At 39.9% G+C, this 16,931-nt stretch overlaps 1 protein-coding gene across 1 annotated transcript; it reads right to left on the bottom strand.

Moving 5' to 3' along the window:
- Positions 1 to 8,739: 8,739 nt before the first annotated feature.
- On the bottom strand, positions 8,740 to 16,027 carry LOC113657082 (calpain-2 catalytic subunit-like). The gene is made up of 12 exons (XM_027168630.2): positions 15,854 to 16,027; positions 15,656 to 15,725; positions 15,341 to 15,459; positions 14,744 to 14,877; positions 14,438 to 14,606; positions 14,224 to 14,304; positions 13,458 to 13,549; positions 13,249 to 13,323; positions 12,889 to 13,046; positions 10,620 to 10,777; positions 10,416 to 10,427; positions 8,740 to 9,670 (listed from the first exon to the last, which is right to left on the bottom strand). Exons 1-12 carry the CDS (start codon positions 16,025 to 16,027, stop codon positions 9,479 to 9,481), a joined length of 1,434 nt encoding a protein of 477 aa, XP_027024431.2. The 3' UTR covers positions 8,740 to 9,478.
- Between the last annotated feature and the right edge of the window lie 904 nt (positions 16,028 to 16,931).

Raw genomic sequence — 16,931 nt, 5'->3', positions numbered from 1 at the left:
AAACTTTTATTTGCAAGCTTGTTAAATTTTCATTTGGGGGTATGGCTCTGTTCTGAATTCCCCATCCTTTTCATATGCTCCATAAAAGCTAGTCAGGGAACAGCAGCAGCTTCTGGGGACAATCTCCCATTTAAAACTGGGAAAGCAGCAAGACAAAATCCCCCCATTTAGAACAGAGCCTGCATCAGTGACAACAGAATGACACTGATTAAGTTAAACACAAAGTTTCAAGCAGGGGCTAGGGGAGGAGGTGGGCTGCAGTAATGCAAAGGAAACAGCCAAGCAGACAGACTGAAACTGTGACAGACTGTGCCCTATTTAAATGCACTGTTTACAGTGCATTTAAATAGGGCACCCTGTTTGAAAGGGACCAATTGTGCTCTTAGGAATCAGATCAGCTGATGGGCTGGGTTAGAATTTTTTTGCCAATCAGCTGATAGCCGAGCTTGACTATGTGGCCTACCCGAACTGATGCTGAACGCTATATTAACAATTTTCCAAGCTGCAGTTAACGAAACACCTTCTGACAAGATCATTCTTTCTTTTCCTCTGATGATTTTAAGGAGCTTTGTCCAAACCCTCAGTTCATTTGTGACGCCACTACGAGGACTGACATATGAAAGGGAGCTCTAGGTGAGCTTTACATTTGGCTGATGTCGTTATCCAGAGCGATGTTCTAATGTGTCCCTATCAAAGAATACATGGTTCACTAGGTTACCTTTGGTTACCATCAACCTAAAACTCTGTTGGGATGTTTATTAAATACAGGAAGAGGTAGGTCTTCACCTGTCACTTAAATATGCATTGTTTTTAGTCTCTGGGTGTCAAATAAGGTGATGGGTGATTGTACAGTTTTAAATTTCTGACATGCTGTGCTAATTATCACCCTGAAAAAACCCCAAAACATAAGCTTAAAAAAAGTTACGCCATGGTGCAATGCACTTGAAATATGACTGGTAATGTAGTCTAAGCTGAGTGTTGTAACCTATCCATATTACATCAAAACAAAGGGCTTAGGATCTGGGTGTTACTACTGCACAATCAGCACAAAACCCATTAAATATAATCTCAGAGTTCATAATAATGCGACACCTAACCACCTTGACTTGGAAATATGTTGGTCCACCAGAACAGCTTGGAACTGGAGTAATAGACACAAACCTAGTAAAACAGAATTTATTCACGCTTCCATCCACTATCAAACTATTTCAAAGCAAGCAAGCAAGCTATAATTACCCAAATATAATTATGCAAAAAAGTTGCATGAGCTAATTAGAGATCTAGATAAAGAGCTTTAATTACGTTTTTATCAACAGCTATACAAATGAAAACTCAAAGCAAGCACTGGCAGTCTTAGGAGTTCAACTCATAATTTGGCAGCCTACTTCTCAGAAAACACACGCAACACGAAGTTGGCTTCTTTGTTCGACTCATAAGTGGCTGGAATGATGACGTATTCAGCAAGCAGAAGGTCGAAGCATTGACACACCTCCCGCATGTACACGAATTCGCTTTCAGCCACTGGTCTCTGCAGATCTTCAGGTCCAAGGCAGACGTTCTGCTTTCCTTTATACTGCAACACACAACACAGAGTGATGGGTTTAAACACACAGGATGTATTCTAAAATGGTCTTGTAGTAAAAACTGTTGTAAAAGGCAACACAATTAAATAATGGTTATACAAACTATTTTGTATGAAACAACCTAAATTAATTTGCTAAAACATAAACACACACAAGGTTACAGCCGAAGCTATTTTACACAAACATTCTTGGCGCGTACCGTGCGGAGGACCGCCCCCACCTCGGCTACTCAGACCACATCTCTGACTGTTAATTCCAGCAGACAGACCACTCATCAGATGCTCAAAACCGGTTCTGAAGCAGGTGAAAACCTGGCCAGCAGGAGCCACCTCTGCTTTTCAGGACTGCTTTGAGTGCACTGACTGGAACATCTTCAGGGAGGCTGCAACCAACGGCGACTCCATCATCTTGGAGGAGTACACGTCAACAGTGACCAGTTACATCGGCAAGTGCATTGATGACGTGACCGTCTCCAAGACCATCACTACACGCTCCAACCAGAAGCCATAGATGCTTGCTAACGTGCCTGCGCTGCTGAGGACTAGAGACCTAGACTTCAGAAAAGGGGACAGAGCGGCACCAAGAACAGCAAGGGCCAAACTGTCCCGAGTCATCAAAGAGGCAAAGCTATCACACGCCCAGACAATGCATAGCCACTTCCAAAACAGCAGGGACACCCGGCACATGTGGCAGGGCATACAGGCAATCACAAACTACAAGACAGCTTCACCTGCTTGTGATATCGATGCCTCCCTCCCAGATGCGCTGATTGACTTCTACAATCGGTTTGAGGTGCAGAACAATGTAGCGGCAAGGAAGACCATCCCTCGCCCCGACGACCAGGTACTCTGTCTATCTATGGCCGACGTGAGGAGATCTCTATGCAGAGTTAACCCACGGAAGGCTGCTGGACCAAACAACATTCCTGGCAGGGTGCTCAGAGTCTTTACTGACATCGTCGACATTTCCTTGAGCAGCGCCATACGTGCCTCAAAACTACCACCATTGTTCCTGTCCCAAAGAAGTCTACAGTATCCTGCCTCAATGATTATCGTCCCATTGCACTCACACCCATAGTTATGAAGTGCTTTGAGAAGCTGTAGGAGAAGACGTCGCCACCCTACATTGGCCCAGGCTAGCTCCGGCAATCTGACTATGAGTTTAAACAACAACTCACAAGTTAAAATTTACAGTACAGACAGCAATCAACCAGCTGGTACCAGGGATAGAAGTTTGTCTAGCAGACGATACTTGCACCAGAGATACAAGTTTGCCCAGTAGACGAGATTTGCCCCAGGGATACAAGTTCGTCTAGTAGACGGGACCTGCACCGAAGCACTGCTGATTTCAGCATGCTTATATACAGTTCTGACATGCCCTCCCTTCCTATTCAATCATAAATCGCTTCCGCATGCACTTTCCGCATGCTCTGGAATTTCCCATTGTCTTGAAAAATGACCCTTTTAGTCTAGACGTTGGGTAAACATTTGCCTCTGCATTAGGCCCCATAAATTCCCATTGTCTTTCCCCTGGGGGAATCCCATTTCCACAGGACTTGGGCTACGTCGTCCGGCCATAAAACCTATAAGTTGGGTCCTATGTGTGTTTAGAGACTTCATTCCCTTCCCTGATGTTCTTCTGTAACAGACTCAACTTAACGCGAGTTCACATGGGTATATATTGCATCTTCTCAGGTTTTTGTTTATCTACATTGTTTCTTCTGTATGACTTAAAACCAGTTCTTTACTATCCTGTCTCTTTGGATACGGTGTGTAGTAGTCATTGGTTGATTTATTACCCTGGTGGCCGGAGTGAGCATGTGTTTACAGAAGTTCTCGTGTTTCATAGCTTTAATCTCTACTTGGTTTGCAAATCTTCTGGACAAGACTGAACTTTCGACACCGTCTTCTACTGCTGATACCTCCGGAACATGGAGAGTCGTGGTCGACCCAGTGACACATCCACTTTTAGGAGAATAAATGTTTCAACCCAGTCTGCTACAGTCGCCACTTAATCAACCCAAACTCCTTCAGCCTACAAGCACACAAGTTACTCAAACTACGTGGCGTATTAACAAAAACTCAATATCCTCCTTGTTTTGCTGTCAAACCATTTTACATAAAGAAGTGACTTTTTCCTTTTGATGTTGTATCTCATTATTAAAGCCTTTATATTAACTTATATAACCTAACTTTTTCTCTACATTCTGTACATGTCCTGTTTCTGCCTCACTGTGTGTGTGTGGGGGGGGGTTGCTGAGTGTTTTATTTATGGCCTCTAATGGTCTCTGTCTAGGATTCCTTCGCTATGGCCCTAATGGCCTGTGTGCGTGTTTAAATTAGACACTCAATGTATGGTTTTCTCTCCCATGTTCTTTGTCCGAGTTGGGGCATAATTTGAACCTTCTATGTATTAAAATTTCCCACAAAGCTCGTCATGAGGCACATCAAGACCCAGCTACCACCCTCACTGGACCCCCTACAGTTCGCGTATCGTCCAAACCACTCCACAGACTATGCCATTGCCACAGCCCTCCACTTAGCCCTCACCCACCTGGACAATAAAGACACTTATGTACGAATGCTGTTCATAGACTTTAGTTCAGCATTCAATACAATCATCCCTCAGCACCTGATTGGGAAGCTGAGCCTGCTGGGACTAAACAACTCCCTCTGCAACTGGATCCTGGACTTCCTGACTGGGAGACCTCAGTCAGTCCGGATCGGGAACTGCATCTAAAGCATCACCACACTGAACACTGGAGCCCCTCAGGGCTGCGTGCTCAGTACACTGCTGTTCACTCTGCTGACTCACGACTGCACAGATCAAATCATATTACCAAGTTCGGCGATGACACGACTGTGGTGGGTCTCATCTACAAGAACGACGAGTCAGCATACAGGAAGGAGGTGTAGAACAACTAACTGCCTTGTGTAGAGCCAACAAGCTTTCTCTGAATGTGGATAAAACTAAAGAGATGGTTGTGGACTTCAGGAGAGCACAGAGTGACCACTCTCTGCTGAACATCGACGGATCATCCGTAGAGATTTTCAAGAGCACCAAATTTATTGGTGTTCATCTAGCAGAGAACTTCACCTGGTCAACACCAGCTCAATCACCAAGAAAGCCCAGCAGTGTCTCTACTTCCTACGAAGGCTGAGAAAGGCACATCTCCCTCACCCCATCCTGACCATGTTCTACAGTGGGACCATTGAGAGCATCCTGAGCAGCTGCATTACTGCAGCAGATAGTGAGGACAGCTGAGATCATTGGGGTCTCTCTTCCCTCTATCATGGACATTTACACCACACACTGTATCCGCAAAGCCAACAGCATTCTGGATGACCCCACACACCCCTCACACTCACTCTTCACCCTCCTGCCGTCTGGAAAAAGGTACCGAAGCATTCGGGCCCTCACGACCAGACTGTGTAATAGTTTCTTCCCACAAGCCATCAGACTTCTCAATAACTGAACTGAACTGTACTGAGCACAACATACACACACATCAACTGTATGGACTGCACAGACCCTCACAAAACACACACACTGACACATCAAACTGTTTAGATGCTGCTTACAATCCATCAAACTGTTTACATGCTGTTTTGCACACTTTTCTGCTGTTTTGCACAAACTGTCCAACATTTCAGCCGTTTTTGCACATATTGTACAATATCTCAGCCTTTACGCACATACTATACAATATTTCAGTCATTTGCTGATTTTTGCACAATTCTATATATTATCTCAAGGACCTGCTGCTAAGAAACTGTGTTCATTCTAATGTTACTGCACGAAATATTGTTTGAACATTCAGTATTCACATACAGTATATACACTGGTCGATCGGTGCTGTTTTTGTTAGTTTATTGTCTTTTGTGTATTGTATTTTTTGTACTTTTTGTATTGTCTTGTGTTACGCCCTGTCTAGGGGTGAGGGCGAAACATGAACGGGAACGAGAAACCAGGGGTAACTGAAAGAACAATATTTTAATAGGAAAACAAGTGTACAAGTGGGGGTATGTCTTCAGGAGTCAACAAGGCCAAAATAACAAACAAAACAGCTATTTATTGCAACCTTTAACTTCCCTACTAAACAAAAGAAAAAGAAAATACAAATCACCTCCCTATCTCCCTAAACATAAACACAATCAAGAAAAGGTACCAAACAAAATTGCATCGGTCTCCCTACCTCCCCAAGAATATATATAATATACTATTATACTATATACAGATTAGCAAACAAGTCCAATCAAAGGCCAATCCAGAATCAAAGTCAAAAGAACAGGCAGGAGTCAGTATTAACAGGGAATGTTAAGAATATAAATACACAGAACAATTCACAAAACTAGTTAGCAGAAAACAAGTAACCACAGCAAATGAGCCAAAAAATCTAAACAGGAAGTGGTGGTTGAGGCTTTTATAGGCCACAGGGAGTCAGCTGACCAGCAGGGCATGGCACCAGGTAAACCTCAGGAACCAATCAGGGTTTAAAGTTTTGTCTACACTGTCTTTTGTCCTGCTCTGTCTTGTTTGTCTTGTCCTGCACTGTTTGCACCAGGTTGCACAGTTGCACTTTATGTGGCTAAGACTACTTACAAGTCTTTAGCCCTGTCTTTGGTTTTATGTAGCACCATAATTCTGGAGAAACGTTGTCTCATTTCGCTATGTACTGCAACAGCTATATATGGTTGAAATGACAATAAAAGCTTCTTGACTCTTGACTCTTGACTTGAAGAAGATGGAGATCAACTCTATACTAATATGACCATGGTTATGGGATATGATGTTCAAAAAGCACATATAGGTTTGATCCTCAAGTATCTACAAAGTTTTAGCCTCATACTGTATGTGTCACAAATGTGGTGTGAAGGTAGAGGGGAACAGAGGCTGGCCTCAAGATCTTCTTGATCCGATCACAGTATCTGGAACATGCAAGGAAAACACACACACCAAAGATAATGCATCAGTGCCAGATTTGCAGATATCTGATATCAGATTTGCATATATTATTGCAGATATTGTGTAATCAAAGTAAACATTACACAAAAGATAAATGAAATAAATGGTTGCGTTTTAGAGGGAATACAGCATAAAGCTAATATATTCTTATGATGCAATCAGTGAGACCAAGCACTGTAATGCTTTGCTCAACCTTAATGGTATCATTGTCAAGCTACTGATAGATATTAGCATCAGAATGCTGTTGAGGATCCAAAGATCACACCTCCACACCTGTGCCTTATACAGCAATACTTCCTGATATTTATATACATATTTCTTCAGTTATTAATATTTGACCCCAGCAATTTTAGCTTTTCTTCTTCTTCTTCTTCTTCTCATTATTATTATTACTAGGTAAATTTAGGGCTTAAAGCTAGTAAAGTAATAATACTGTAGTTGGAAATTGCTTCAAAGGGAAGTGGAAGTTGACAAAAGGTCATTAGAAGCAGATTTGGACGATAGTTGACACAGAATGCAGAAATATTAATATAAACATTGCATTACATTGAAATCTGTATGATTGTGATATTGACTTCAGTTGAAAATAGATACATTTAACTACCACATTCTCTATAGTGTAGGCTATTAGTCTAACATAGTCAGTCACCTGCGAGTTTCAGGCAGCCTCCAGCCGTAGTGCCTATTTTCCAGGAGCCCTCGAACTGGCAAGCGTTACAACATCTCAGATCATCACTTGGAGTGTCTGGAGTCAAGTTGCAAATCTCTAGCTTTGAATAACGTTGAATGTAATCTGCATATGTCATCCTGGGAGGGGGAAGAGAGAGAGAGAGAGGGAGAGAGAGAGGGAGAGAGAGAGAGAGACACATCACTACCTGTTTCAGACATGTTGTTCATCAAAGCAACACCACAAGCACCAGCATCTATCAGTACCCGGACATCAGTCAGTGTGTCTTACCCAGGGCTCCTTGGCAAATATCAGTCCTTGTAGTTCCTCCAGTAATGAACTGAGGTCTGGAGCACAACTCCTGTTTTTTAAAAACTGCCCACTACTGGTAGCAGCCATCCTGTCTGTATGTGCAGTGGTTGTAGCCAAGACCCATCTTTAACTACTGTCTGGTTTTTGTGAGATAAAAAAATAACAGTGATCTTGTCAACATTGTCAGAAAAACCACTCATATTTACTTTTTATATAGAACAAAAACAAGCAAAAAAAAGTACATCATATGAATTAAAAAAATATATATATATGTTTGTGTGTGTAAATATATATAAAAAATTAATATAAAAAAATTTCCCAACTAATCAAGGAAGAATTGTTTGAATTTTTTCCCCAGCATCATACAAAACGATTTGTTTTCAATCTGCTTTTAAGTAGATATTCTGCACCACTTACCCCAGGTCTTTTCCATTGCACTCCTCTGACCTTGGAGGAATTTGGTCCAAGTTCCTTAAAGCCCAGGGATTCTGGCACAGCTGGAAATAAAGGATCACAGAAAAGCTGCCCTTGACTTTTGCACTGACTTCTGATCGCCTCGTAATCCTGGTTCAGGTATTTGTTGGCGTTCGCGTTGGTGCCGAAACCCGCAGCCCGGGCTCGCTTCTTAGCCAAAGTTAACGCCACTCCAGACATATCTGAACCTGCTTAACTTCTGGATCCGACTTTAAATGCGCTTTGGATACAGTGTGATTGCAGAAGTGAGTTTAAGGAAGTTTTGGGTTCTCCTCCTTCGGACGTGGTTTAAATCTGTCATGCAAACCAAGAGGACTGAGTTCCTGCTCAACATATATAAGCCATTTCTGAAGCACCAGAGTAAATCAAGGGTATATAACATAAACACCATACATATATATCCTAATTTAGAAACCAAACACCATCTATGTAACCATCATCCTTTCTGTCTGTGTTTTGGTTTGGTATACAGTAAGAGGGTCAGATTTTATCTGCTTGTTATTTACAATACTTTAGAGATGAGAGTGATATGAAGTTAAATGGATGCTATTGAAATAGTAGGTTAAAGACACAACATTTCTAAACAAAAGCATGTCTCTTGCGCCAACTAGCGTCCAGGTTCAGTGCATATCCTAAACACATGTAAAGTGGATCTACAACAAACAATCTTGTGTAAATCTTGAGCTCAAGAAGAAAATAGGAACAAATAGAGTCAGGGGGATAAAAAAGAAAGTCTACTCAAGTTTTAGGTTTTTTATTTATTTAAACTGAAAACAATCCAAACACCATAAAGCAACATTCAGAAACCAGAAAATGGGAGAAAAATCAGTTCACCTAAAATTCAGTGACATACAGAAACACCAAAACTTAAAGGAAAGCACACATTATCTTAGTGTCTAATCTTATTGGTTATTGTAATCTGATCTGATCTCGTGTCTAATCTTATTGGTTCTTGTAATCTAATCTTATCTCGTGTCTAACCTTATTGGTTCTTGTAATCTAATCTTATCTCGCATCTAATCTTATTAGTTTTTTGCACTGTTTGCACAAGTTGCACTTTATGTGGACAACTTACTATCAGTCCTTAGCTCTGTGTTGTTCTACTGTATGTAGCACCATGATCCTGGAGGAACGCTGTCTCATTTCGCTGCGTCAGCTATATATGGTTTTAATGACAATAAAAGCTTCTTGACTTGGCTTGATATAAAACCTTGTAAAAGTATGTCAATTAATGCAATTCATGAGAAATATGCTTTCAAATGAACTGAAAAAAAAATAAAAGTGTAATAAAAGAAATGAAATATATAGATATTAATTTGCATATATTTATTAGTTGATTTGCGTTTATTTATTGGTTAATTTGGATCAATTTGTTGACTATTTGTATATATATTTGATTAATTTGTGTGCATTTACTGGTTAATCTGCACGTGTTTATTGGTTAAATGATAAATTTAGTGATTATATATCAGGCAGCCTATTTCTCAGAAAACACGCGCAACAGGAAATTGGCTTCTTTGTTCGACTCCTTGGTGGCTGGAATGATGACGTATTCATCAAGTGGAAGGTTGAAGCGTTGACACACCTCCCGCATTTGCACGAATTCGCTTTGAGCCACCGGTCTACGCAGATCTTCAGGTCCAAGGCAGACGCCCTGCTTTCCTTTATACTGCAACACACAGAGTGACGTGTTTAAATACCCAGGATGTAATCACTGTTAAATGATTGTCCAGATAATTTATAACAATACATTTTTTGTTTGTTGGCATTGTATAAAGTCCTAAATGATCTTGTAGTAAAAACTGTTGTTTGTACACAAACTATTGTGCATGAAACAACTTGAATTAATTGGTTGCACATTTGTTTGTATAATGATAAAACATAAATACACAGTAGGTTACAGCCGAAGCAATGCAATTGAAGCAGGGCAAAGAAATACAGTCTGGTTGAGGAGTGGATCTGCTCTCCTTAATGGAACAGATTACCACATCGATTGTATTTGCATACATTCTTCATGGAGCTCACTTTGTGACTTCCCATTATGACTTCCCTTCCCTGGAGCTGTAGAGCCCCAAAACCCAGTATGTACAAAGTGAGCCCCAGGAAGTCATGGTATGTCAAACACCTTTACCCTTACTGAATGTCCTCAACCTTTCCCCTCACACCAGTGACAAGAAGATGGAGATCAACTCTATATTATTATGACCATGGTGATGGGATATGGTGTTCAAAAAGCACACATGGGTTTGATCCTCAAGTATCTACAAAGTTTTAGCCTCATACTGTACTCATGCGTCACAAATGTGGTGTGAAGGTAGAGGGGAACAGAGGCTGGCTTCAGGATCTTCTGGTCCTGGTCACAGTATACCAGCTACTTCAGAATGGATTACACCACTGCTACATGCAATACACACCTTATCTGGAACCTGCAAGGAAAACAAACACACCAAAGACAATGCCATTATAACAGTGACTTCAAATTCAAACAAATGATTTCACATCAAACAAATTTCCAGTTGCACTGATCAACTTTCCTTAAACATTCTCACAAAACCTCTTCACATACTAGCAAATGGTGCACCATCCTTTCACTGTTACTGATAAGATTATGATGTTACCTTGTAGATGTAGAAGCCAATGGCATAGTTTTTGACTCCTTTATGTTTGGCTTGGCGCGCACCTTTCTGCATCAGTGCCACAAGTGCTGAACATTTGTTATCACCCTGACTGTCGATGTCCAGTTTCACCCGATACTGTGGGTTTTTGCAGAATGTAGCTGCAGAAACCACAAACACATACATACATTTATACACACATATATATTCAAACACGATATACAAGCTTACATAACCTGCATGTTTAAACTTGCAGTCTGTATTGTGAGCCTTTTTGTGTTCGTCACACAATGTGAGGGCTACTATACAAAGTGGGGCCTGGTATCACTGAACCAAGCCTCTCTGATTTATCATAGAAAAGACATCTACAGCGTTCTCAAGTTTTGAAGACAGGTAAGAGTGACATATTTTAAATATGTCTAGCCCCCCAAAAAGAAAATTTATGACATAAAACTAGGGATGTACCGATACACCACATTTTCTCTTCCGATCTGATACCAGCGTTTGCCGGTATCGGCCGATACCGATATCTGTTCTTTTCTACCTTTAAAACTAAAGAATGTATACAACTCGCTTAGTTATTAAGTTTTATTTGTTTCTGGCAAAGAAATACAAAAATGCCCATTACTGGATAAAAAATGAAAACACAAGAAACCTTAAAAAGTATTAATGCAGTAGCAAACAGTACTTAACAGTTAGTAGTATAACAATCTAAACCATATATACTGCAATTATTAAATTATTTTCTGAAGGAAATGCAATATTTTAAAGTGCATCTTAAATTAGAACTCTTGAAACATAATGCAAAATGTATTAAACAGTAAACCTTGCACCCAAATGAGCGACATGTTTAACGCTCTAAGGTACAGTAAATGGAAAGGGCGCCTGCTAAACTTGCCTGTCTGTCGCAGGCGGTTGTGCAACATATTTCCTATGAAATTTATTATATTCATTTCATTAATGCAATTTAATAAGTGTATTTTTCTTATACGTTCAAGCAATACTTAGTTAATTGACATTAATCAACCACCACGGGCATGGGCGTCGGAAGCAAATAAAAAGTGGGCGTGTCCTGTCCCAAACACATATAATGATTCCGACGCCCATGGATTTCAAGAAGCAGCAGCGTGGTCAATGCAAATAAATTCATTATTTTATAAAATGTCATAAAGCCGGGTCCCCCTGGCACCATCTCAGGGCCCCAAGTTTGACAACCACTGGCCTAGACTACATGTTCTAAGCAGGTGTTGTCAGTGAACAGGCGGCTGAGTGGCTAAGTTGTCTAAGTTACAGACACTCATGAAAAACTGATGCTGATTATCTGGGAAACATCTCTAACAGCAGTCACAATGTCATTGTTTGTGTGAAACAAGTTGTGAATTTGTTGTAACATTACAACAGGAGATCATGACTTACTCTGTGCTCGAAGTTATGCTCACAGCTCTAGTGAACGAGGATGATGCCAAACAATTCCAGGATATGCTTTTTTTTTCATTGGTTGTTGTGTTAAATCCTATCTAGATACAATAGAGCTATTTTCTGATTGGCTATTGTGTAGCCTCTTTTTTGATTGGCTGATAAGTGGTCGACTAAGAACTTCAGGGGAGACGCGCTTGATTCCTGCCCGGTTCCATAGAGACAGCGGTGCGGACAGATACATTTTGGGCGCTGCGGCTTATTAAATATATGATAAATAGTAAGTTTTTCTGTGTGAGAAATATAATATGTGGCAGGAGAACATGACAAAAGACCGAAATGAGTGACTGTCACGATTAATGTGTTACACTTAAGAACCCTGCATCTTTTATAAAAAGCTCTAAGGATTTTGCAGGAGAAGCTGTAGTTAATAGGCTAAGCAGATTTGTGTAATCAAAGTACAAATTACACAAAAGATAAATGAAATAAACGGTGGAATACAGCATAAAGCTAATATATTCTTATGATGCCATCAGTGAGACCGAGCACTGTAATGCTTTGCTCATCCTTAATGGTCTCATTGTGAAGCTACTGATAGATATTAGCATCAGAATGCTGTTTAGGACGCAATTAAGGGTACACAAAGATCACAGTTTCAAAATACATGGTAACAAAATGACACAGAGTGTACAGTGTACACAGGGCATTGGGTACAAAATGGGGTATTTACACTGTGTGTGATGTGCTGTCTGTGAGTCCAGGTGTGTGTGTTTAGTAATCAGTTTAACTGTGAGAATAGTTAGATGTTGTTCTCAGAGGCCAGCAATTTTATGTATTTTATTTTATTTGTAGTCACCTGGGAAATTCAGGCAGCCACCAGCTGTACTGCCTATTTTCCAGGAGCCCTCGAACTGGCAAGTGTTCCAACATATCAGATCATCACTTGGAGTGTCTGGAGTCAAGTTGCAAATCTCTAGCCTTGAATAACGCAGAATGTAATCTGCATATGTCATCCTGGGGAAGGGGAAGGGGAAGGGAGAGAGAGAGAGAGAGAGAGAGAGAGAGAGAGAGAGAGAGAGAGAGAGAGAGAGAGAGAGAGAGAGAGAGAGAGAGAGAGAGAGAGAGAGAGATTTTAATTATTTAACTAGTATTTAATTAATCTAATTGATTACATGAATAAGAAGTAAAATAAGAAGTAATGGTGCCTGATCCTTACCAGAACTCTCCATCATCAGTTGAGTAATGAAGTTTGGCCTTATCCTCTGGTGAGACTTGATCCCACTCTTTGGAGCTGAATATAAAGACAAGATGGAACTTTTGGCAGTTTATGGAATTAAAACACAAGCAATGTTTGATTGTATAACTACTTACCCACAAAGTATTTTTAAAACTATATCATTTTGCAATGATCAGTCAACAGCTTACCCATCACTCCAGGCACCGTTCCACTCCAGGTGGCCCCAGGGATTTCTGAGACGGAGCAATTCCACGACTTTATCAGTCTTAAACACTTTCACCTACAGCAGCAAGAAGGAACCAGTAAGCATGCTTTGTACAGATGTTCCTAATAAATAGTAAAGAGAGTGTAGTTTACAGTAGGAGTAATGTGGCCTGGGTGGGTCTGAGATTTGGGCCATGTGCTATAGATAATAGCCTGTAACTATAACATGAATACTGTTTGTTTTATGTGTATATTTAAAAAAAAATCCCTGAAAAGTTTTAGGTTGATTGTGTCCTAAATATCTAACCTAGGAACCCAGTGTTAATGTATTAATTAATAGAGACATTAACAAAGCACTTTTGTACTGTATGTCACTTTGGATACAAGCATCTGCCAAATGCTAGAAATAGAAATGGAATTGTTTAGGGGCAGAGTGGCTTAGCACATTTGTATCGCACCTTCAACGTTGTGGATTTTGCATTTTCTCCCTGTACTTCACCAGTCCAAAAACATGTGTTACAGGCTGACTGGCATCTTTAAATTATCTGTGGTGTGTGTGTGTGTGTGTGTGTGTGTGTGTGTGTGTGTGTGTGTGTGTGTGTGTGTGTGTGTGTGTGTGTGTCTGTCTCCAGGCTGTCCCCCCTCCTTGTGCCCTAGGACCCCTGGGATAGACTCCAGATTCCCCATGAACATGTGTAGGATAAAAGCTCCAGAAAATGGATGGAAGTGTGTGTTTTCTCAGTGTCTGACCTTCTGTGCAGCAGTGATGGAGTAGGCATGTCTTTTCACCAGCTGCTCTGCGGTCTTATGTTCTTTTTCATCATTGCTGGCCTGTGAATAAACAAATAAAAACAACAAATCCAAATGTTCGATCAGGTAAAGTTTTTTTCAGTCTGAACTCCTATAATATAAGTTTAATTCAAATAATAATTGTTTCAGGTAATAAAGCTGCTATGTAACATACAGAAATGGACGTGCTGAGCAGAGAACTCCCACGCAGAGCTTTCTCGATGATGTTAAACAGGTTCAGCGGGGCTTTGTTCAGACTGTACCACTCTAAAATTCCTCCTGTGAAATCCTCATTGGCTTCACTGGCAAAACCTCCAATGAGATTCTCATAGCAACCGTTCACCCTTTAAATTAGATATATGAGAGCTTTCAAAGACTTCTCTGTGCATTACTAACTGAGAGCCTACATTGGATTAAAAAAAATCATCCAAACGATAATTTATAATGTAATATTTACTGACATAGTAATACACACACTTACTTAGCATAAGCCTTCTCCAGGAGTGCACTCCAGAATTCAGTTTGGTCTTTAGACTTCACAAAAAGCAGCTTTCCTTCAATAGCAGGAAGCTTGTCATCAACAACGACGTCTACCCACTGGCCGTACTGCCAGAGCTGGGAAGGTAAATAAACACAAGGCATGTGAAATCAATCCGTAATGTCCGAGAACCAAAAACACAGAGTGGGTTAAGTGGCCATAGGGAAGAGGTCAGGGTACAACCCCAGCAATCCTAGCAAATTTAAACTCCCAACCTTCCAATCATAGTAACATCTTAACCACTATTCTACCACATCTCATACAGAAGTTCATAGAATCATGAGTAAAAACTCCTTGAACCGTTGAGTTGTTTAGAAATTCTGTCATTCTATGTGAACTACCACTGTCCTGCATTAATATATACATTTTAACATATTATATATTTCAATACACTTTCTTCTTTTTCCCATCTGTATAGCAATTATTATTTTTGTCATTGTACTGAAATTGTTTTTACTATTTCTATTTTTAGGACTCTTTAGGACAGATGAACTGAATTCAAATGAAAAATGAATTTTAAAGGTGAGCTTAATGATTTACCTGAAAGTGAAAGATGCCAGCATACTTATCCATAAAGTTCTGTTCAGGATAAATCACACGAGCGAGAATTTTTTGGTCCAGAGTGAGATCAGCAATAGCCGCCATCAACCAACAGTCACCTAGAAGGGTCAAAGGTCACTGGCTATTTACTCTCTTTACCTCATTTTATTAGTGGGTTCATGAAGAAAACTTAGAATCAAATTTATTTGTTTCCTATTTTCCAGTAACAGCTTTCCACATCATATATTTATTTAACTTATTACATGAGAGCAGCACTAAATAATGTGTGCTTTTTTATATAAATTTTTTTTTTACCCAGTTTTCCTTGACAGACATCGGCACGTGTGGCTCCTGCGATGATGAACTGAGGTTTTTGACATAAATCCTGTAAGACAAATTACAAACCTCATTTATCTGTATTCAATATACTTTTCTCATCATTCAAATTCACTTTGAGGTTTTTCCAAAAAACAGTCTTTTGTATAAAAAAAAACTGCCCTAAAAAGCACTTACCCCAGGCCTTTTCCATTCCACCCCCTTGGTCTTGGCTGAATTGGGTCCTAGTTCATTAGAGCCCAGAGACTCAGGCGCAGCCGGGAATTTAGGATCGCAGAATAGCTTCCTTTCCACCAGACATTGACTCCGGAGGACCTCGTAGTCCTGATTCAGGTACTTCGATACGGACATTACTTGTTCCTTTTGTTGAGATGTGTGTGAGAAAATGTTGGAAAAATTGCTGCTGTTAAAGTGATGATCAGTAATATATAGTTTCTCCTCCTCCGGGGCATGGATTCCTGAGAAATTCAAAAACAATTCTAAAGAACAGAATATTTATCAGATAGTCCCTAGAGCGTTTGACTATATTGATGTTGTATGGTTGAAACATGTTGAAAGTTGAACCAGACAGCTGTATGATTTACCTGATAGTGAAAGATGCCAGCATACTGTACTTATCCTTAAAGCTCTGCTCAGGATAAATCATGTGAGTGAGAATGTCTTGGTCCAGAGTGAGAGCAGCAATAGCCGCCATCAACCAACTAGTAGCCACTAGCTACTTACTCTCTTTAACTCATTTTATTAGCAAGTTCATTGAGAAGAATAAAGCAGAATAAAGGTAAAATAACCAAATAGAAAAATCATTTGAATGATTGAGAAATTTGAAAACAAATCTAGAGAACAGAATAGTTTAAAAAATCTTCTCACTGTACATTTATTTCTGCTTGAATATAGCAGTAACAAAACAAAATAGAATAAAATCCATCCTTATTTCATTTATTGAAATCTGAAATTTTATTGAAAGTTGCAAGAAACAAACAATAAATAATTCTTCTGCCACAGATTGTAGACTGTAAACAGTAAAACAGTTCTAAGCAACATATAATAGGGCAGTCTTAAGCATCAAATAAAATTAAGTTATGATGAAATCATTCATTTATTTATTTTGTACTTAAAATTCCCCGAACAATAATTACCACTAGTCACGTCAAGCAATTGTAGATAAGTACACTTCTAATGAAACTGAGCCTCCATACTGTAGCCTGTGTTCATAATAACCAGTGTTTATCTTTTGTTTGTCTTTTAGCTTATTTGG

Source organism: Tachysurus fulvidraco, chromosome 1 (genome assembly GCF_022655615.1).
Source record: "Tachysurus fulvidraco isolate hzauxx_2018 chromosome 1, HZAU_PFXX_2.0, whole genome shotgun sequence".
NCBI lineage: Eukaryota > Metazoa > Chordata > Actinopteri > Siluriformes > Bagridae > Tachysurus > Tachysurus fulvidraco.
Note: the sequence above shows the minus strand (reverse complement) of the source record. Positions and strands in the feature narration are given on the sequence as shown.